General features: G+C 35.5%; 1 protein-coding gene across 9 annotated transcripts in view; it reads right to left on the reverse strand.

Annotated features, from left to right (window-relative positions):
* DMD (dystrophin) overlaps positions 1–24,466 on the reverse strand; it is a 2,096,968-nt gene that overhangs the window by 803,303 nt on the left and 1,269,199 nt on the right. For 7 of the 9 annotated variants that reach the window (XM_070944209.1, XM_070944203.1, XM_070944204.1 and 4 more), the window contains exons 45-46: positions 9,184–9,331; positions 5,942–6,091 (exon numbers count right to left, since the gene is read on the reverse strand). In XM_070944209.1, coding sequence (XP_070800310.1) covers positions 5,942–6,091; positions 9,184–9,331 — 298 coding nt within the window. Of the gene's footprint in view, positions 1–5,941; positions 6,092–6,367; positions 6,394–9,183; positions 9,332–24,466 lie in introns of those variants that run through there. The other 2 variants (XM_070944207.1, XM_070944206.1) reach the window with 2 other exon arrangements.

Here is a 24,466-nt window from a genome sequence, read left to right on the forward strand (position 1 = left end):
TGCTCTGAGACAGAAAATACTCTACTGACTGAATGTCTTTTGATTAAGTTATTATGTGTGATGGAATGTAGTAAGTAGGTGGATTTCCAGGAATGGGGGGGGGCAGTAAATGGTATCTCAGTCCAGACATTCTTTATGAGAGAAAGAATGTGAAGACTGTCCCTCTCTAATTGTTCACCCAGTAAAATTTATCATTATTTCAGAGATATCTCCTTGTCCTCCCCAAGAAGGTTGCTCTATGGCAAGAGCCTTCTTTCTCTCTTGCTGATGATCCACTGTTTTGCTATCAAAGCTGGTTCACTGCAATGCAGCTCCCTGGATTTGAATATGAGCACTTAGGAATGATCAAAGACAATTTTTGGCTAGCTGTGGAGCCACCTATGAAGGGGAGTTTTTACGAATTCTAGTTCCCTGTGTGAATTGTAAAGTCATAAAGTGGTTGTATAATCACTGGGCAAGTCTATCTTCCTTTCAGCAGTTTTTTTTCTAACCAAGCCTGGGTTTTCACTTTCACTTTTTGAATTTATTGTTTTACTTTGCTTTTTGTCTTCAAAGTTTGAATGGCTGGTTGAATGTTGATTTATTTCAATCCCTTGCTGGACTCTAGCTGTTCCTTTTTTCTCCTTTGATTAATGTTATTGTTTTGAATAACTTTTGTTTTCCCCATAAGAAAACAGTGTGTTTTCGGATGGTGAAATGCTTTCATTTGATTTACATTAATATTGGATCCTTACCTTAGAATTTTTGCATTTTTTGTATTTGCAAAATATTTGGAGTTTGTTCCTTTTGAAGTTTTCTTTTAATCTTGGATCAAAATATCCAGAAAATATATTTCCTGTTTCCTGATGTTTCAGCGTTCTATGTCCCCTGAGCTTGTTACACAGAGCAACAATATATCACATTACACACAATATACAGACTGTCACTGCGTTCTTTTATTTACCAGCTGAGCTCTCATTTCTGGACTATCAGACTTTCCGTAGCTTGCCAAGAATCCTTATCAGTAAGCTAAACTGTGCATGTCATCCACCCACATTCCTTCACACACCTTTCCTTTCTTCTCTTGCCAAGAGACGTCCGGCCGCTGAGAAGTAGCCGATAAGAACTTTTGCAAAAATGTAACAATTATTTTTTTTTTTAGATAGTAAGATGTTTTATTTTCTTTATAACAAATAAATGAGTTTTATTAGAAGATACATCTTCGGGTTTTGTTTTCTTAAAGTATGCTTGCAAGGAAAAGTCTCGATCCACTCCTCTTAATCAAGGTGCGATTATCCCAAAAGCAGAATGGGATTAATCAGCGCCCTGACACAGACAACCATAATGTTGGCTGAAATCTGAGAAAAGGTTTTCTGGTAACATTCAATTTTTAGTTGAAAGTTTTTTTAAAAAAAGTTTGATGAGATGATAATGGCCATGGAAAACATGCTGATGCATGTAGCTTTGGATAAGTTTGATTCACAGAAGGATTCTAATACAAAGTAGGAGAGTTCACAGATGGAGAACTAACTCAGCCAATCGCATATGTCTCTTTAAAGTTCAAGCCTGATTGAACCAGACGCCTGACTGAAAAGAAAAGTGACAAATTGAGGGGAGATTTGAAGTTTCTGTTTGTTTCTTGCATTACTGTGTTAACACCTGTTCCACCCCTTATTATGGTAGAGGAACAACATTTTGAGATTCAGGAAATTCTTGACTCTAGGAAATTCCATGGGACCACTCAGTACCTGGTGGCTTGGAAACACCTCCCCTTCTCACACAATGAATGGGTTCACAAAAAACATGTGCATGTCCCTCAGTTAGTATGTATATTTCATCACTTGTACCCTGACAAACCTTGTTGATTTTATGTTTCCTTTGTATTTCCTTCCCTCTTTTAGTTTCAGGTGGACTTCCCATTTTTCTAGGGGGGTGGCATGTCAGATCCCAGATATTTCTATAGGGATGCTGGCATTTTGGTGGGAGGAAAGGGGGAGAAATGGAATAATCTCTATATGAAGTTTCTGTTTCTCTGAAATGATGTGGTGTGGGAGGGGTTTGGTTAGCATTGCTTTAAATAGCTGGTTTTAAGTGAGAAGCTTCAGTTCTTGCCTAGATCTCTTGTTATCGCAAACCTTTCATGGTTGACTCAGCCTTCCATCCTTTCGAAGTAGGTAAAATGAGGACCCGGTTTGTGGGGGCAATAAGCTGACTTTGTATAAAAAAGAACACCGCTTAGGGGGGCCCGAAAGCCCTACTAAGCAGGTATATACAAAAGTATGAAGGCTATTGCTTAACACATTGTAAGCTGCCCTCAGTCTCCGGAAAAGGGCGGCATATAAATCAAACCAATAAATAAATAAATAAAAGCTCCTTTTGAAACAACTGCTTTTTTCAAGAGTCCTACTTTCTTGGGAAGATTGGAGAGGCAAGACCTTACAAAGGATTTATTATACTTAATTGGAAAACCACTTCTATTTGGACTTTTTGGGAAGATAGACCCACTGTGGAGACTGAATTTATTATATTTAATTAGACAACAATTGATAAGAGATGCCATTAAAAAAATAAACATGGATATTTGATCCAGGATGAATTACTCTTAACTTTTGAGATGATTTGGGATAGATAAAATGCCATAGCAAATTAGTGTTCTTCCTGTTAATTATTTTGTCATTAATATAGTATACAGAATGACAGGTCAAAAATTTGCAAATAACTTTATCAATTTAAAAATTTGGGGGGAACTGTTTTGCAGGAAGTTGGAATCAATATTGTAATAATGTATTAATCAGTATTGAAGTAGGGGGATAACATGTGTATATATATATATGTTGGGGTTTTTTCTTTTCAATGCACTTTTTAAATTTCTTGATTGTTTTGTGGGGTTTTTTTTGTTTGTTTGTTTTTTAGGGTTTTTTTGGTGTTTTGTATTTTAACTTCCATTTGAATAAAATAACAAATAGAGATTAAAAAGAGAGATATTTCCTTACCTAAACAGAGAAACATAATGACCAAGGCTGGGCAAAAAAGCAGTGGGAGCAGGAGCAACTTCTGGTCTCCTGCTGACATCCCTATTGAATTTCATTATGGGAATCTGGCAAGGAGCATTGGAATCCTTCCTCCCTTCCTTCTTTCCTCCCTCCCTCCCTCCTTTCTGAGTAGGGGACAGAGTGAGGGATTGCAAGACTGGCTGGGAAACTGTTCTGGAATGTTGAAAATGAAGACTACGTTGCTGCCCAGAAGCGCAGCAGCAGTCAATAGCACTGAAGAAGCTTTCCCAAATTTCATTCCCCCAGAAGTCACAGGTCCCATTGGACAAATTCTGTTAGTTAGCCCAATTTGAGGTACTTTGGTTCCAAAATTGTTATTTTATGATGCCCAGTTAAAGGACATGACTACAAGGTTTTAAGTAATATATGAATATTGGGTATGGATGGGGAGAGAGGTTGGGCATAGAAGAAATTATTAAACACTTGGCTAGGTCTTTAAAAAAAAAAACTAGATTTTTCTGCTGTTTCTTTGTAACAGAGTATTGGTTGGAATCATATGAGCCTTCCTGTCTCGTAGATAAGTCATTGCTTTAGAGTTCATGGGAGGTATGCCAGGTAAATAAAGGTAAAAGGCAGAAGAGGAATGTAAATAAGTATTGGTGCTGCTGCTAACATATGTTCTAAATGCAAAGATTACTATTAGACTATGTTAATGGCTGGGTCAGAGCTAGGGAGCATGCTTGCCTTTATTTCCTGATTTAAAAGGGGCTTTGATTATTTGCAAGCAGCTTTTTATTTCTTTACCACAGACAACTTACTAATTAGCTATTGCTGGATTTGCTCCTGTTAGACAGGGAGGCTGATAAATTTTATTAAAACCTCTCTAACATACAAATGTTCCATGTTTAATGAAAATTTATAATGAAATTTTAAGTAATAAACAATTCCCTTGTTACTCTTATTACAGATTCTTAAAGCAATCTACTGGTTCTTAGGCTGAAAAGTAGGAAGTTACTGTTTGGTTTGAGTTCCCATTGTTCTAAGATTAGAAGACTGAAAATATTTTATGTTTTGTTCCATTTGAAAAAAGCCACTTTAGAATATCTAACCTAAATATATATACTTGTATATGTATGCATACATAATTAGTACAGGGGAGAAATCCACTTACCTTTGCTACCAGTTCGCAAATGGGAGCATGTGTGCTCGCTTCGCTTGTGCGCAACACCTCTGCGCATGCACAGAGTGTCAAAAATGGGACATGATGACGTCTGGGTGGGTGGGCAGAGCCTCCCGCCACCGGCACTACTGGTTTGCCCGTGCCAGATAGAACTGGCTGCATTTCACCACTGATTTAGTACCAATTAATAGAATTGCAATTGCAATCAGGTCTTCCTTAAACTCACACTAGAGGCATCTGCTTGGCTACAGTAAGCAAAGTATACTATATCAAGTAGACAAATGTTTCTGGATATTGTCAGCTTTAATAAATATTATCAAAGACTACTAAATATGATCTCCAGAAGAGATGAACTTTAGTACCAATTAATAGAATTACAGTTGCAAGAACCTTGGTGGCACATCAGACTAAAGTGCTGTTAAGTAGCACCAGCTGCCTCCAATTACTGCGAGTTCAAATCTCACCAGGCTCAAGGTTGACTCAGCCTTCCATCCTTTCGAGGTAGGTAAAATGAGGACCCGGATTGTGGGGGCAATAAGCTGACTTTGTTTTAAAAAGAACACTGCTTAGGGGAGGCCGAAAGCCCTACTAAGCAGGTATATACAAAAGTATGAAGGCTATTGCTTAACGCATTGTAAGCCGTCATGAGTCTCCAGAGAAGGGCGGCTTATAAATCGAACCAATAAATAAACAATAAATAAATAAATCAGGTCTTTCTTAAACTCACACGAGAGGCATCAGGTTGGCCACTGTAAGCAAAATATACTACATCAAGTAGACAAATGTTTCTGAATCTTGTCAACTTTCAGACAAATGAGCTTTCACTCCTGGAATTCTTACCGATAGCAATGCTGACTGGAGAAATATAATTTGATATGAACTCCACACAAACAGAAGTTGACAAATTTGGAAAACACTGAAATAAACTTCTGGTCTCACTCACTATGGCACCTATATTCTTAAATTCTTTTCCATATTTTTGCCATTTCTCTCAAAGAAATATTGATGTCTCTTAGATGAGTAATGTGAAAACTTGAGTTTAGCTGTAATGGGGCATACCAATTTACATTTCTAAAGTGGAAAAAAGGCTCAATTTCTAATTTAAAATTGCCATTAAATAAATGTATATAGTTTGGGGAGGGTCTTTAGAAAATATTTTATTAATGTAAAACATTTTAATAATCTCTAGCAAGAAAAATAAAATTATCTTAGAAATTTGTGTAATTAAGACAAAATTAGGAATGTAATGCATAGGTAAACTTTTTTATTCTTAGTTTGAGAATGTCCTTTTATTTCTTTATTTTCTTTATTTTCTTTCTTTATTACTAGAGAAAACTATTATTAAGTATCTGGTCTACTAAAAAAAGTGAGTATTCATCCTAAAGGACTTGAACATAAGCAAAGCAAAACTTTATTATAAATTGTTTTTGTTAAAGTATTTTGCCTCAGGACAGTAACTTAATCTGACTTCAATGTTAAAGTTGTAACTTTAATTACAATACAAACAATAGGGGATTGACTATAATAGACCTTTTTGAAAATTATTTCCTGCATCCAGGGAAAAACAATAGATCCTCATTCACTGGCTAATTCCATTATGACTTCTATTATCTAATTTTAATAATATTGTTGAAGAAACAGGAGCTTGTCTGTAAAGAAGATTTCTCAACACCATTACATTTAAGCATGTATCCTGAGGGCAGGGGAGGAGGCTAATGCATGCTGTTGCTGTAAGTACATGTTCCCAATCACACATATAAACTACAGCTTCATTACTAATATGTCTAACCTTGATCAAGCGATGGTTGGCCTCTTTGAGTCTACAGTCAAGCTTATGTTTTACTTCAGGAGTCAGTGATGCAGTACTGAGTGCTTTTCCTCCAGTTTCATTTAATTGGTTCAGTATTCCCTTGTGTGGAGGTAGTTCTTCCACTTTTAACTAGAAAAGACCAATGCAACATTTAAAATGAATAGCAGAATTTTCAAGTTCCTTATCTTCATTTCTATTGATTTATCAGCTGAGGCAAATAGACTCAAGAGCTCAATTCAGAACAAAATATCCACAACTTTTATTCAAGGTTTATATGCCTCTGGTTCAAGAACAATCCTACAAGGGATGAAGCATTTGCAGAGAGTTTGGAATACTTCAAAAATATTTTCATACTAGTATAATAAACTATTATGATTTCTTCAAATTAAAAAAAAAATTGCATACCTTATTTTCCTTTTTTTTTTTTTTTAGGGTGGGGCCATAAGGAGAGATTTCTGGGGAACAAGACAGTGTAACAAATTATGATTAGATCCTGAATTGTTGGGAGAGATTTGGATTTTACAGAAGCTACAGCTCTGGATGGACACTTTATTATTATTATTTTAATACATATCAATATCAATACATGAACAGTGAGGCATCTGGGTATCATTCATTTGGATACAAGTAGTAATGGTAGTATTAATAATATTTGTTACTTTAATGATACTTATGTAATTGTAATGTTATTATACATATTTATGTTAAAATATAGGCCTTCATTATTTAGTTGTTCGGTATTTTAGTCCGCCCTTCTAATGACAATAACAGTATAATTAAAACATACATAATGTCACCATCTTTACATCTAGCTATTACTTTTAGTATATTATATAGAAATATGTATAATAATATTCCCCCTATTTCTTTTTTCTGCCTCTGTTCTAGCTCCTAGTAAAGCCAATCTTGTGTTACCTCAATATTTCCTCTATCCATCATCTCTTGTCGGTTTTAATATTTCAATTCTTATTCATTTTTTGACTTGCCTCCCAAACTCCTCTCTTGGGTTTTTATCTCTATCTCTATCTTTCCTGTTTAACCTAAGTATTTCTTCTATCTCTACTATCTTTTGCTGCCAAGCCTCCAGAACCTCTGCCCAAGTCTCTATCTTCTTTTCAAGAATATCTTTCTGTTTCTCCAGAACTATTTTTTTGTCTTTTAGTATGTATTTTCCCTGAATTGTTTCATAAGACTTTATTACCTTCTCCTTCTTGTCTTCTTGTTTTATTTGTTGATTTGTCTGTTCTATCTTTTCTCCTGATGTTTCTATTATCTCCTCTATTTCCTGGGCTTTTTGATCATTGTTCATTATCCCTTGTTGAACACTTTCTAGCTTCCCATCTATGTTATTCATTAGATCTTTTATCTCCCTGTGATTCCTTATCATAATATCATAAATGCTTTGAAACATCGACACCATATCTTTTTGCAACCCATTTATTACCCCCTGCTGAAACGTCTTCTTTTGATAAGTCCAAATATTGCTTCGTAGTCTGTCAATGGTCTACCACCACCCCAGAGTCTCAATTATCTTTGACCTCAGAAAGTCAATCTGGAAACCATTTACTAAATCCTGATGTTGCTCCTCAGTGGATGGACACTTTAGAAATGATAGAAGCATTGCATGTCAGAAATTTATTTATTTGTTTAATTCAATTTTTACAGTTGCCCATCTCAGACAAGTGACTGTGGGTGACGAACAATTACAAAATCAATTTAAATGTACATAAGCATAATACATACATACATACATACATACATACATACATACATACATACATACAATAGATTATAATTTTCATACAGATTATAAATGTCATGGACAGGGCGCATATCTCACACTCTCAGTGAATCTGATGCTGAAGAAACTGCTCTAGCTGAACCTGTAGAATGTCAGCGTAAGGAAGGACAAGTCAGAAACCACACAAGGCTTTTCAAACACAGGTAACATGTGAGTAACTAGAAAAGTCAGAGGATGTAAGACCCCCCTGTCCATGCACCTAATGAGTAGAGATGACAGCAAAGCAGCAAAGATTGCATATATCCATGAAATCACCAGCAGTTTGGTTCAACTCAAGTGAGTCTTTATCTTTTTTTTTTTTTTTTAGAGTTTGAATCAAAAACAGTAATGTTAAACATGACCTAATATTTTTCTTCAAAACTGTCTGTGGACACTAATTCTTTCAGAACCGTACTTTGACTAAAAATGATATATCATTTTAAAACTGTTTTTCAAAAAAATAAATACTAAAAATATTTTGGTTGCTAAGAGTTGACAACAACTTAATGTCATATATTCAATCTATTTCTCTGTTGTGACAATCCATTTCTGTCATAAACAGAAAAGACTTCATTGTTTCATATGGTGGCACAGTGGTTAGAATGCAATATTGCAGAAGTTTGATCTTGACCAGCTCAAGGTTGACTCAGCTTTCCATACTTCTGAGGTTGGTAAAATCAGGACCCAGATTGTTGGGGACAATATGTTGACTTTGTACACTGCTTAGAGAGGGCTGTAAAGCACTCTGAAGTGGTATATAAGTCTGAGTGCTATTGCTATATGTAAGGATTGCCTCTCCTTCCAATTTAAGAAAGTAAAAACTCTTGAAACGTGGTTGTTCAAAAGAGACCTTTTATTAAGCAGAAGTGATAGCCACCCAGTTAAAGCAAGATTTGAATACCCTTAGGCAAGACAAGTAGGATTAAAGCAGTAGAGTCCCCTCCCTTTAAGTCAGAATGCAGATTTTAACCAATACACAAGTGTGAAGATACTTTCTTTACTAGTTTCCCTAAGAACCCAAACAACCATGCATTCACATTGTTATCCTTTAAAGTGAAACAACCCACATGGCTATCATAAAAATTCCTACAGGTAAAGAGGATCTCAGGGCTCTTTGGCGCCAGGATATAAATTGTAAAATATCTGTTGACACAGGCAATGCTAGTAAATCGAATCCAAGTCTCCCCCTTCTTCCAATTGAATGGCAGTATCATTTTTAGGGATCTGACACTATATTTCACATGATTCCAAAAAATATCATTGAAGTCCTATTTGAAAACCTTAGAAATGTTGACAAATGTAAATTATAATCCAACACATTAGTAACCCATCATGCTGGGAAAGCTTCTCAAGATGTTTATAGTGTTTAAATTTTACAGGGGAAAGGGGAAAGGAAAGGAAAAAGAAACAATTGGAAACAACGGTTTCCTAATTATATTACCTTTACTTTTTGAAGGGTGGCTTTTAACTGATATTCATTTCCTGGCTCAGCTGGAATACTGATAACACTGCTGGCTTCATTTAACCATAAAATAAACTTATTGAAGTTATGCTGTAATTCTGCGAGAAGATGCTGTTCCTCATCAAATCTGTAGTGACAAAAGAAATATATAATTAAGACTGAATAGATTGTATATTTGTATTAATAATACATTAATTTCACTATAGTAGGTAACATAAATTTTAACAGATGCCCAGCAACATATATTTCTTAATTCAAATAGTGTTCACAATTTAAGTGCCATTTTTTCAAATAATCCATCAATTAATCCAGTGCTTTTTAAAATGTCTACATATAAAATCAAAATAATTCAAAAGAGATTGTAGATTTCCAAACTGTTATTTGTTAGTAAATTCACTTGTGGGTAATATTTTGTGAGACAGTGCTAGTTGTGCTGCTAGTAATTCCAAGAATATCTGAAATTGAATTGCTTTATATATAGAATTTAGTGATTGGCGGTGTGCAATCAACACTATGAAATACAAGTAGGATATAAGAAGTGGCATACATTGCTAAGTTCAAGTTCAAATTTTTATTGTAGGAAATTTTTAAAGCTGAAGTTACCCTGTAACATTTCTTTGAAGGATAGAATGAAAAATTGTAAATATGCAGATGGATCTGAAACCAAATGTGATTCAGAGTTGTCATGGACAAGCACACTGCTTTTGTCAGTATTACCCGAAAGAAGCTGAGTCTTTTGGGAGGTTGCATAGTAGTTACTCATCCCTTCCCCCTCCCCAACAAATGTTTGAGTTAAGAAATACTGTGGTATATCTGTGCTATTCTGAAACATCTTATCTGCTGCTCCTGATGCCTCTTTATTTTAAATACACAATTTTCTAGGACTACATAACTACTATGCCCTGCCATTTACAGACCAATTACAGAGATGTCATATTGGCACATCTGGGAAAACCTGAATCTGAAAGCTTCCAGGTTTTCCCCACCCAAAAGAAAGTCCAAGTCCCTGCACCCACATGTCCATCACATGGTCCAATCAATGCACCGTCCCAACTGGAGATGACTCCCAGTCACTCCACTCCAGGTGCAGGGCAGGATGTCCTTGATTCTCAAAAAGAATGTTATTATGGCTAAATATTTCCCCTACTCCATACAATCCCCCCTCCCAGTTTCCCATAGCACTAAATAAAGATGCAAAGAAAAGATGGCTTTCAAGGCTGACACTCTGTTCCTGCAGCTCAGGAGAGGTGGAGACTGTGGGTCACATTCTCCTTAGATGTCCCTTTTACACAGAGATTAGGAAAAAACATATTCTGCCAATAACTGCTAGATATCCTGGCCTTTCCGATACTACCTATCTTCAGTGGCTGCTTAAGGATGAACAGACCATAACTACAGTGCAAGTGGCCAGATTCTACGCAGCAGCACTTAGACCATGTATAATTAATAGACTTGATTATAGATTTTAGTTGTTATTTATTATTTTATACTAGAATTTTTAATTGTATATTTACTGAGTGTTTTTATTTGTTCTGGTCTCTGGTCTAAGACTGTAATAAACTGATAAATAGCTACTATGAGAACCTAGGAAAATACATACCTTCTTTAAGTTAATGGAACTGGTAAAGCCATGCCTTCTGTCAAACAATCTTAGGATTTTAAATCTGAAACTCTGTATATCCTTTTTTAATATGGCAATTTGGTAAAAATGATTCCCATGTTTGGAACCTACCAAACAACATACACTTTCCACCACTCCCAAAGGAACAAAAGTATAAGAAAAGAGGACTTGCATTTATATACTAAAAATATGAATTCCTGCTTAGAAGTCCAAATGAACCAAGTAATGCTGTAGACCAATGGTTCTCAACCTTTTCTTCACCATAGACCCCCTTTACTATATAAAGACAAAGAGAACATGCACAGATTTAGAATAAATATTATTGGCTTGCTAATTTCATTTGCAAGAAAATGATGAAAGAGTAACTGAATGCAAACTGAATATGAGCTTGTAGTGTGATGTGGATGCAAAAATAAGTAAATTAATTTTAGGTTGCATTGACTTTTTTCTGATTTGATGAGAGTATTGAGTATTTTTGTGCACCTCTGGCCACAAAACTAGAAGTAAAGCATTCAGGGAATTTTGAATAAATTCAGAGAAGATTAACAATGATTAAGAGATTAGAAATCAAAGCCTGTGATGAGAATTTAACCTCCAGAAAATACAACTGAGGGAAAGTGATGACAATGAAGATGACAACATTCTTCAGATTCCTGAAGGTCTTGGAAGAGTCAATACTTCTTTCTCTTATTCCAGAATGTATGACACAGAATAATGAAACTATAAAATGGGAAATTCAATTGTAGAAAAAACTTCCTAGTAGTAAGAGTGATGGTGAAATCCTTTTTATTGAATCTCAAAGGTACTCTTTTAAAGGCAACTGAACTTTGAAGAAGCTTCTTGGATGAGAAGTGAAATGTCTTCAAGGAAAAACAAAGTCTAGTTGCCTTTGAAAGAGTACCTTTGGGACAGCCATGACCTGGATAACTGAGAATCTCCTTATACTTTTTATTGAATGTATTCAACCAGAGTCAAGGCAGCCTCCTTTTGGAATCTTTTAATTCAGAGTGCTTCACTAATTGGGAATTGGATTTGATGGTCCAAATGACCCTTTCCAAACTTTTATGATTCTCTATAGATGAATACTAGGTTGATAAAGGATCTTTTATAGTCTTGAAAGAATAAACAATCTAGTAAAGCATGACAACAAAAATGAAATTTTACATGCAGGATTATTTATGTCTCCTTTAAGAGACACCACCTTTGAATCAAGAAAATCAATATGTCAGGCTACTCTCCACTAGAAGAGCAGCCTATGACATAAAAGAAATTCCATCCAAATGGGTGAAATATAAGTTCCATGCTAATATACAAGTCTCAGAAGAAATTAATCTTAAAGTACTACTTATTTAATTACCGTATTTTCTGGCATATAAGATGACTTTTTAACACATGAAAATCTTCTCAAAAGTTGGGGGTCATCTTATACGCCGGGTGTCATTCTCCTGTAACCAGACAGACCAGCCCAAAAGGCTCTGACAAGCCTTAAATGGCTCTGGTGATCCAAGCTCTGACGATCTGCTAATCAGGCAACTCAGCTGGGATCGCCAGAGCCATGGAGAAAGAAAAAACTTTTTTCCTTTCACATGGCTCTGGCAATCCAAGCTCTGACGATCTGCTAATCAGGCAACTCAGCTGGGATCGCCAGAGCCATGGAGAAAGAAAAAACTTTTTTCCTTTCACATGGCTCTGGCAATCCAAGCTCTGACGATCTGCTAATCAGGCAACTCAGCTGGGATCGCCAGAGCCATGGAGAAGGAAAAAAGTTTTCCCCCTCCAGCTTGCTTACCTTAGCTGCTAGTCGCAACACTTGCCTTGCTTCGCTTCCTGAATCCATTCCATCAGCAAGCAACTCCCTGCCTGTAATCAAGCAGGCAGGGAGTTGTGGACTTCAACTCCCAGAATTCCTCAGCCAGCAAAACAAAGCTGGCTGAGGAATTCTGGGAGTTGAAGTCTACAAGTCTTAAAGTTGCCAAGGTTGGAGACCCCTGTTCTATTGGGTAAGTTTTTTTCCCCTTTGAGATCTTTAAAAAAAATAGTTAATTGGGTTTTTTTTTAGTTGTTCTTTTTTAGACCTAGCCATTTAAAGTTTAGGAAGTTTTAAATTTAGTTTTCATATAAAAATAAAAATAAAATAAAATAATATTTGTGCAGCTTTCTGAGATTTAGTGTGTTTTTGTGGTGTTTCACTCCAACTACACAAACACACAAAATCTCACAAAGCTGTATGTGGAATTTTGTGTGTGTAAAGTGTGAAAGTTGTTTTTTTGGGCTTTTTGTGGCTGTGTGAGGTTCCTGCTTGTTGCAGGGGCCATTTTGGGTCTAGCACAGCTGCTTTTACATTGTGGGTGAGCCAGTTGATGTTTTTTAATTTTTATTTGGTGTGCGTTGGAAGAGGGGTAGTCTTATATGGCGAATATAGCCCAAACCCTATATTTTAACAGGAAAATTTGGGGGTCATCTTATACGCCCAGTCGTCTTATACGCCGGAAAATACGGTAGTATAATATTTGACAACACAAAATGTTCAACCATTTTTAAGACTAATGTTTCTGAATGCAAATGAAATACATTATCAGATTTAAAATATCCTTCAGTACTTTCCAATTAAATAAGCAAGCAAGCAAGCAAGCAAGCAAGCAAACAAAGAAAGGGTATTAAGGCATTTCCTTAATAAGGTTTTTTTTTCATATGACAGCCTGGATACTTTTACTATTGCAATAAAATGGTAAGTATAAATACATAATTTATAGCCATCACATCACATTGGGAAGGGTCAGGTTTCGATGTCTTCTGACCTCACCCCACAGGAATGTTCCCCCCTCCCATCCCATCTCCTAGGGGATATTATCTACAGAGAAAATAAGTAGGTGAAGAGTCAAGCCTCGTCTTTTTATGGCAGCATCAGAATGCTGACATTTTCCCTAGATATCTTTAGAGATGTTGGCTGAGATGCCTGTATAAAATATAGGAACCCAGTCCAGCAACTTCCTGATAAAGCCATTCCAACTATAATAATTTCTAGCAATATACTTCCAGAGGTCTAAAATGAAAATATTAAGAAAGGATTATCCCTTGCCAGAAGGGATCCATTTTTAAAGATTAAATCCTAAATTAATTGTCTTTGAATTAATACAAATTAATACAAAGCCGTTAGACTTTAATATTTCTCACCTATATTTTAATCTCTAATTAAAGGATGATGGAATTGTTTTACACAATATTGAAACAAGAAATCTGCTTGTCTATTCTTTTTCTGAATATGTAATAATTTGATATATTTCCTGCCTGTTGAGCAAAATAAAAACAGATCATGTAAATTAGATCATTTAAAATAAATCATTTATAATCATTTTGATACAATCTAGCCAAGCAATTTATTTTCATACTCTGGTGATTTCCTGAAGTATTAATAATATGTTGAACAATACAAGCCATTAGTATTAGTATTAGTAATATTAGTATAAGAATTAGTATTTATTTATGTATTTATTTACTTAGACAAATAATTGTTAGTATATGGTAAGTTTACTGCACTGTTTCTTCACTGTTACTTTTAATCTGAATTAGAATAGCAATAGCAAAGCATTTAGACTTATATACTGCTTTACAGTGCTTTACAGCCCTCTCTAAGTGGTTTACAGAGTCAGCATATTGCCCCCAACAATTTGGGTCCTCATTTTACCTACCTCGGAAGGATGGAAGGCTGAGTCAACCTTGAGCCTGGTGAGATTTGAACTGCCAAATTGCAGTCAGCAGTCAGTCAGCAGAGAGCCTGCAGTGCTACCACCACTGTGCCACCATGGCTCTTATAAAGCTTAATTAAAATTTAGACAAAGATGATGCATATGTATATTGAAACACAATCTTTAATATAAAAGCAGCTTTTCAATTCTTCTAGTATGATAATTTAAGACTATATTTGAAAGCTTCTAAATAGTAATGATATAATGCCTCTATATATATTGAATATAATTGCATGTCTGAGCAATAAAATACAAGTTTAAATTGACACATACTTTTATTTAATAATCATATTGATGTAGCCACCCATCTCACCAAAAGTGATTCTGGACTCCTGATCAAAATATAACTAAATAAATGTGTGTATATATCTCCAGAATAACAAGAGGGTAATGTTAAATTTAATTTAATTTAATTAATCATATTTCTATGCCGCCCAACTCCCAAGGGACTCTGGGCGGCTTACAACAAAAATAATACAAACAATGAACATAAATTTAAAAAAAAAACATTATAAAAGCATTTTAAAAACATTAAAAACACATGCACTCCATCCATGGCCGGATCTCGCAAGATTGAACAGCGAGATCAACGGCCCCAGGCCTGCCAGAAAAGCCAGGTCTTCACTGCTTTCTGGAAGGCCAATAGGGTGGGGGTAGTCCGGACCTCAGGAGGTAACTGGTTCTAGAGAGCTGGGGCAGCCACAGAGAAGGCCTTCCCCCGCGGGCCTGCCAGCCGGCATTGTTTAGCTGATGGGACCTGGAGGAGACCAATTCTGTGGGATCTTACCAGTCGCTGGGAGCTATGCGGTAGAAGGTGGTCTCGAAGATAACCTGGCCTTGAGTCATGTAGGGCTTTAAAGGTAATAACCAACACCTTGAATTGTGCCCGGAGACCAATAGGGAGCCAGTGCAGCTCGCGGAGAATTGGTGTAATGTGGGTGCATCTAGGTGCATCCACGATAGCTCGCGCAGCTGCATTCTGGACCAACTGTAGTCTCCGAACACTCTTCAAGTGTTCACACTCCATGTAGAGCATGTTGCAATAATCTAACTGTGAGGTGACAAGGGCATGAGTGACTGTGAGGAGAGCCTCCTGATCCAAGTAGGGTCGCAATTGGTGCACCAGGCGAATCTGTGCAAAAGTCCCCCTAGCCACAGCTGCTAGATGTTGCTCTAATCTTAGCTGTGAGTCTAGGAGGACACCCAAATTGTGAACCTGTTCCGAGGGGGACAATTTCTCCCCCCCCCCCCCAAGAACCAGGGATGGACAATCAACATAGTCTTTAGGAGGCAATACCCACAGCCACTTGGTCTTGTCTGGGTTAAGTCTGTGGAAAATAAAACAATACCTTACAATATGCAAATAATGGCCAATTTGCTACATATTTGTAAGAGTTAATTGAAGTACAAATGTAATATTAATATGATCATATTGTACTAGTTGGCTTTGTCAAACAAGAGTTTCAATATCAGTCTGATTAGAACAGAGACTGGTGAAAAATCCATAAGTATAAGAACAAAATATATTTATTTCAACTGAATTAGAAACGGATCCAGAAGAAAAATAAAGTGACCAAATATAGCAATAGCACTTAGACTTATATATTGTTTCACAGTGCTTTACAGCCCTCTCTGACATAATTTAAGGTCCCCTGACCCCAGTTATAGAATTAGAATTTCTAGAAAAAACATCAAAGTTTAAATAACTGGCTGTACTTAAAGAAGAAAAGTGCAATCAGAATTTATACTGCTTTTGTTTTTTAAAATAATCCCCAGAAAGCTGCATATTTACTATATTTAATCCTCACTTAATAATGCTAATTGGGACTGACAATTCCATTGCTAAGTTCTGTGCAACATCAAATGACCATGCTGAGTTATGATAGCAATTGTGGCAGTTTAACTGCTATCGTTAGGCAAATTGCATGTAGTCACATAATCCCACAGTCACATGATCACTATTGGAGTCTTTAGCTTGTTTATTCATTTATTCATTCATTCAGCTTGTCTGAGTGTGTAGCTGCAGATATTTACTATATTGTTGGGGGAGGTATCTGTGGAACTCCCCGTTATGTGGAGTGGATGTTTACAGCAGCTGAGTTCTGCTATATAAGTTTGTTGCCTTGTCCTGATAAAATCCTGGTGTAGTTAGTGTTCCAATACAGAGATAATATAGATCATTTTGGTATTTAACTTTTGCATGTTGAAACCATGCTGATAAGATGGTTTAGGAATTTCTTGGAGAGACTGTAACATAATCTTTGGCTACTTGGTTAACCTATACACAAAACTGCTTGGAGAATATTGCTCTGCTCTTTCTGACTCATTTGAAGGGCTGTGTGGAATCAGTGCATCAGAGAAAAGAAGATCAAGAATAATTCTGATATGCAATATCTTTTTTTTTAAAAAAAAATCCATAATCCTCTGCCCTTTTCCAGCCCCTTCCATTCTTAGACAACTCCCAAAAAATATTTTGAACATCATTCTTTTTTTATGTTGTCTGTCTTTGTCTTCTCTTATTCATTTGTGACTCTGAGCAAATATACAATACACTATGATATTACTATAATGACATCATAGTGTATTGTATAACAGTAATTCTTTTAAATGATCCTGTAATCTCTTGATTGAGGTGGAGTTGGGTCGACTGAACTGAGTTTAGCATTTACTGGCTGGATGCCCTTCCTGACGCCTATGAGGAGCTCACAGCAGATCTTTTCTCTTTTCACCCAGAGAGAAAAATATCTGCCACTACCTAGTATCAAACTCACAGCCTCCTGAGGAGGAGCTGACGTCGCGATGGTACGATGGATGATCTTGTAGCTCCAAGATCGCCGTCGATATCTCTGCTGCTGGACAGTCCTTTTTGGACCTCACCGTCCCGTAGAGATGGTGATAGTGGAAGGCACATCCTATTGATCCCAGGGACACCACAAAGTCCCTGGTTGATCCAGGAGAAGCCCTTTTGGCAGCGAAGAGGCAGCCATTAAGCTGCTGAAGTTGGGACAGCTCTGGAATGAAAGAGATCGAGAGAAAGTGTGTCGGCTCGGTGAGAGACCTTTTAAATAGATTATTTGAAGAACACCCTGAGGTGAAAACATAATTAAAATTCAAGACATAACAAGTTAAACGGTGGAATTAAGCCTGACTCTAAGATAGCTTTTCCTATTTTTCAACTTACCTCTACTTGTGGATGTTTATGGATGATTTTATTCTTTAACTTGGACTGGCCTGGATTGGACTGGAGATTTCTGTTTTATTTACTTAATTGCTAAAATTTTAGTGCCTTTTTAGCACAAATTCTCTCTGGTTTTACTTTTTTATTTTTCTTTTCTCTCTATTTTCATTTTATTGTGTATTGGATACAGGAAGAGAAGAGAAAGTGGAGAAAATAAGTAACACTGCCATCTAGTGGATTGGAAATATTGTATCTTTTTTCCCCTCTGGTAAAAGAAAGTAACAACTTGCTACATTTCAAGGACTCTGAGCCTATTCATACATAAAATAGTGGGAAGAGCATCAAAGACTGTCTGCAGGATTGTTTACTCAGGTGCTCTTCTGGGAAACTATTAATGGCAGGAGACTGAAAAGAAGAAGATTGCAGTGACTCTGGAAAGAGAGCTGTAAATATTACGTGAGACTTAACAAAATAATTTTTGGGTATTATACAGTTGTGGATTTTCCTTTCTCACAGAAAGTTTATTTTTTCTCCTTTTTTTAATTTTATTTATTTATTTATTTATTTTGGTGTCACTTCTCCACTTCCCCCCTATTTAATTATTTTTAGCCAGACTGTAATTTTTTGGAAGACTTCTAACTTTCTACATACACACAGATTTTTTATTAGTGTTTATTTTTTTCTCCCTTTCTTTTTTGACTTTTTTCTTTTCTTTTTCTCCTTCTTTGATGGGAGATTGTTAATGTGTCCAATATCCCAATGCTTAATTGGAATAAGGCATACAAGAGCCTGAAGATTTTTTCCTTTCCTTTTTCCTTTTTTTCTTTCTTTTCTTTTCTTTCTTTCTTCTTTTTTTTTTTTTGCTTTTTTCTTTTCTTGTTTTTCCTTTTCTTATTGCTACTTGGGATAATATTTGTCCTACACATAAGTGGATTAAAGTATAGAAGAACCTGAAGATTTTTTATTTGTTTGAATTTTTTGCAACCACTTCACAGAAATGCGCAGAAAGGCAACAGCTATTGGTTCTTCTACATCGACTCCTTCCTCTTCACCATCTTCAGGACAACAATCAATACAGATGATGTTACAACAGGATAAGGAAAAGGAATGAGAGAAAGAAAAAGAAGTGACATTGCAGATGATTTGGCAAGGAATTCAAAAAAATACAAACAAGAGTAGAGAATATTGAACAAAGAACAGAAAAAAACATGAAAAGGTGGAGAACATACATCAAATGATGAAGAAATATGAGGATAGACTCCAGAAAATTGAGGAAAAGGAAGAACAAAGAGAAAAAAAATTCGAGATATTGATAGTAGATTGGATGAGGTTGAACAAGATAAGAGTGGAATATTGGGATGGGAGATGGACAGATCAGAATTTTATTTCAGATTTCAAAATATTGAAGAAGAAAAGGGAGAAAACTTGGCAGAAACAATGATAGGAATCTTGGCAGAAGCATTAGAAATTACTAAAGAAAAGATGATGGATGGCATAGACAAGATATTTCAAGTCTATACAAGATACACAATGAGAAACAATCTACCAAGAGAAGTCCACATAAGATACACTAAGAAATCGATTAAAATGCAAACTACAAGAGAGAAAACATTGAAATATAAGGATAAGGAAATTGTGGTTCTGAAGCAAATACCAAAAAAAGTGAGGGAGAGGAGAAGAGAATATTATTTCTTGACCAAAATATTACTATAGAAAGGTGTGAACTACAGATGGCTGATACCAGAAGGTCTTGTGTTTTCATGGCAACAACAAAAATATAGAATAGATTCAATTGATAAAGCAAAAGCATTCTGTGCAAATACCTGAGAGAGAAAGAAGTGGAGACAAGAAGAGAAGATTCACTGATTGCATTACAAAAGGAATGCTTAGCAACGATTAAAAATGAAGAAGGTGCAGTGGGTGGCAATGCGGAATATAGAGAACAACGTGAACCGAGATCTACTAGAGCAATAAATCCTTCCTATAAAATATAAATATGGAAGAGAAAAAATTGATTACAATAAACGTAAATGGACTTAATTTAGCCACCAAAAGAAGAAAGATATTTCATAAATTAGAGAAACTAAAGTTTGATATAATCTGTTTACAAGAAGTACATATTAAAAAGCAACATGAAAAAATATTGGTACAGCCAAAATTAGGGAAAATATTCACGTCATTGCCACAATGCAAGAAAAGAGGAGTTGTTTTATATGTTAGAGACACAATTTCAGCAGAGCAAATTTATACAGATGATGATGGAAGAATTTTGATGGTTGAAATAACAGATAATAATATGAAAATACTTTTAATAGCAATATATGCACCAAATGATAAGCAAGAAGATTTTTATAGAAAATTATATATGAAAATAATTGAATTGGACTATGATAACATTTGCATGATGGGAGACTTCAGTGGTATAGTAGATGAGAAATTAGATTACAACACACAGAAGACAATAAAGCAAAATAGAAAGATTCTTCCAAAATCTTTCTTTAAAATGATAGAGGAAACAAACTTAAAAGATGCATGGAGAGAAAGAAATGCAAAAAATAGACAATATATTTTTTATTCAAACAGACATTCATCTTGGTCCAGAATAGATATGAATTTTGTATGTATGTGTTTTATTGTTTGGCTGTGCACCGCCCTGAGTCCTTCGGGAGTAGGGCGGTATAGAAATCAAATCAAATAAATAAATAAATAAATATGATATGGACGACAATGGATATTTCTAACATAGAAGAAATTGACATAGAAGCAACACCTGGGCAGATCATAACCCAATGACAATGAAATGGAAAGGACAAAGGAGAAGATCTAGATGGACTCTAAATAATACAATATTAAAAGAAAAGGATTTTGTACAGAAAATGGAGAAAGAATTGGCTTTCTTTTTTAAAGAAAATAGAAAAGAGGACACTCAATGCAAAACCTTTAGGATACAATGAAAGCTTATGCTAGAGGTCTGATAATAGACTATACAAGGAAAAGAAATATTAAGCTTATAAAATATTAGAGGATGACTACAAGAAATTTGAAAAAGAATTACAGAAACTTCCACAAAAAAAGGATATTAAAATAAAAATGGACACAATTAAACATAAAATGGGACTAATAGAAAAAGAGGATTTAGCACAAAAAATTGGAAGTGCCAAACAGAACTACTTTGAAGACGCAAAATAAACCAGGTAGATGGTTAGCATATAGACTGAAAAAAGAGAGAGAATCAAGAAAAATAATACAACTAGTAGATGACCAAGGGCAAATTAGATATGGGAATAAAGAGAAGAAAAAAATTATACAAGATTATTATAGTAAACTGTATGAACAAGAGAATATTGAGGAAGATATTAAATGATACTTGCAGAAAGCGAATCTACCCCAGATCTCTAAAGATACTGAAATGATGTTAGAAGGAAATATAACGATGATGGAATTAACTGGAGCACTTAAAAAACAAAAGAATGGGAAGGCACCAGGCCCGGATGTATTGCTAGCGGAATATTATAAGACACTACAAGAAGCGTTGAGTCTCCCATTGTTAGAAGTCATGAATGAAGTTATGTCAAAGATGAAACTACCCAAATCATGGTCAGAAGCATATATTAAACTTGTTCCAAAGGAGGATACCGACCCACAACAAATCAAGAATTATAGGCCTAGACTTCCGGTTTGCTGCTTGTCGCTGCCAGACGTTCCTTTGGGATCATCAGCTTCCATCGCCTGTCAGAGCTGCCTTCACAACGGAATGGCGGCTCGAAAAAACTCCGTTTCCATGAGGAAATGGAGATAGAGCCGGCAGGGGTGGGTAGAACTCTCTGCGGAGTCCCAAAAGTTTTTTCTTTACTTTTGGGACGGAGCGGATGAGATGCCCCGTATCCCCAGCCGCTGCTCCGGGCTTTGGGAGACCTCTGCTGATGCAGAGCCAGGCGTCAAAAGCAAGCCTGCAAATTTAACAGACTACTCAAAGAAAATGTGAGCTGGACCTGTAATACTGAACCGCAAGTATTTTACTGATTTTTTAAAAGAAATTACTTAAGAGAGAGGAGGAAAAGAAAGAGGAAAAAAAGCCTTTTAAAATGGCGTCGGCTGGAGGAGAGGCTGAAAGGGAAAGTCCTTCCGTTTTTTATTACTACAATGTAGCGGAATAAATACCACTGGCTACATTTGTAGACAAAACTTCGCTCCTGTGTTTTTTTCTCTTTTTTTCTCCCTTGGAGACCTGATATTGTTGTTGATTGGAAAGAAGTCTTTCTTGCTTTTTTTTTAACAAAGTCTGCCTGGGCGGAAACATGGCACTGAGACTCATAAAGTCAGATAAACAAGAAGGGGGGGGGATTCCCCCACCAACAACTTAAAGGAACAAGTCTTAACTCTTCAGTCTGAGAAACCTGATTTTAATATAATAGAATTTTTTATAGAAGAGATTGAAAGAAGGGAGGAGATTGTGAATCAGCAATTTGAAAAATTTAAGCAGGAAATTAAAGAATTGGTGAAATCTAAGTTTGATTTTTTGGAGAAAAAATTCTCAAAAATGGCTAATGGTTTTACAGAATTTATGATGCAGTTGGACACAAATACTAATGTACTAGAGTCTAAAATGGAAGGAACTCAAGATAAATTGGACAATAGAATCCAAAAAATTGAAAATGACTTGATAAACATTCAGGATAATAGCTTAGAAGAAAAACCTAAAATAAATGCTGATCAAAAGTATGGTAATGCAGAAAATCTGCAACAGAAGATTGAAAAAGAGATTTTAATGGTACAATATAATTTCACAGAATATGCGATAAGATTAAGAGGTTTGCAGGAAAATAATAGAGATGATTTAAGGAAAGTATCTTCTGAATTTCTAGCTGGGATTCTAAAGGTTCAACCTGATGAAGTGTTTTGTAGGATTGACAGAGTTTATCGAATCAACTCTTGGATTGCCAAGCAAAGGCAATTGCCTAGAGATGTGGTGATTTATTTTACAGATAAAGAAATTAGGAATAACATCGTGCAAAATTCCTTCAATTCTAAATTGCAACTGCATGGAAGAAAGATTTGGATTTACAAGGAACTCCCACCTAAGATATTGATGGAAAGGAAGAAATTTGGTTTTCTGGTGAATGAGTTAAAAAAGAGAAATATCTCATTCAGGTGGGACGCCCCAGTTGGTATTATATTTAGATATCAAGGAGAAAGATATCAGCTAAACACTGTTGAAAGAGCGGAAGAATTTTATCAAAATAGGTTGAAAATGAACTTAACATCTTCAGGTATAATACAGGATAAGCAGAAGGAGCCGGAAATAAAGGTAAAATATCGAAATATAGAGACTGTACCAGATGAATTGCCTTTGGATTCATTGGATACCCCAGCTGGACTATCTACAAATCTGAGAGAAGTGGCATCTAACCTTAATGTGATGACTTATCAAGGCAAGGACAAGCATGGAAACCAATTAGGGGAAATACAAGGGATAAAAAAGAAATATGAGATACAAAAACAAAACCAACAAGACCAATCTACAAAGCAGAACAAAATCCGACCAGATGATACACAATTTGTAGAAAAGAAACCAGGATGGAAACCAAACCCACAAAAAGTAAAGAAAAAAAAGAAATAGGTGGCATAAAAATAGAAATTTCTAAATCAAGCAACAGTGAAGCCAGTGACTTTAAAATATGAATGATTATGTGTAAACACAGAAGAGGCGACGTATTGGTTAATATCATCCTGAAGATTGTGGCAGATCTCTGCATGGCCGTAATTTGGGGACGTGAAATGAGCCTTAAACTGATGGATTTGAATTATCCATTTGGAATTTTTTTTGTGTGTTGATAAATATATTATATTATCTTGAATTACAAGGCAAGAGAATTATGCTGGGGCATGCAGAAGATCGGGTTGTTACCCACTACGATGACGGGAATTAATAATCCTGATGAAACCCACAATTATTACTATATGGAATATAATTATAATGTCACTCGGGTGGTTGTTTTTACTTTTATATATATAAGAAGATATTTACTACTGATGGGGGCAGATATGATTGAAGATCTTGAATAAACTGTTGCACCAGCAAGCTATGTTACCCGATTATGGATGTTGGTTCTACCAATCCAGTGGAAAGACCTTAAAGAAGATACTATATGGATTATAAATTTAAAGTCATTGTCTTTTCTTTTTTTTTATTTAGATATAATGGAAAATATAGACATATATTTTTAAGTAGTGTGGGCAGTGAATCAAAGATATTAAGAAATGTTGTGTATGGTAATTTTGCATGATAGTGGGTGAATAAGCTAGTTAGTAGATTGATTAGTCTAAGAAAAGGGATTTTTAAGTGATATATTTAGGGGAGTGGAGGAAATGGATAGAGTGGAATAAATGTTAAACTAGATTTGATGGGGAAGGCTGCTTTGAAATGTTATAGTAATATACATAGAAGATTAAATGTTAAAGTAGGACTTATTGTATAGTTTTAAAGTGGAGAAGTTATTTTATAATGTCATAGTATAATGTCCTTTTTTTTTCCCTTTCTTTTCTCTTTTCTGAAATGTATGGATAAAGGGGGATGTTATAATATTAATAATATTTTTAGTAAGTAAAGGTCAATATCTAGAGGAGGGAGTAAGTAATCTGTTATGAATTAGGTTTTTTTTGTTATGAAGAAGTCACAGGGGGGGATGGGTTGGGTGGGGAGGGGGGTTAGGGAGG

The sequence above is a fragment of the Pituophis catenifer genome, unplaced genomic scaffold, assembly GCF_029215685.1.
Source record: "Pituophis catenifer annectens isolate HBS135680 unplaced genomic scaffold, rPitCat1.0.hap2 SCAF_4, whole genome shotgun sequence".
Classification (NCBI taxonomy): domain Eukaryota; kingdom Metazoa; phylum Chordata; class Lepidosauria; order Squamata; family Colubridae; genus Pituophis; species Pituophis catenifer.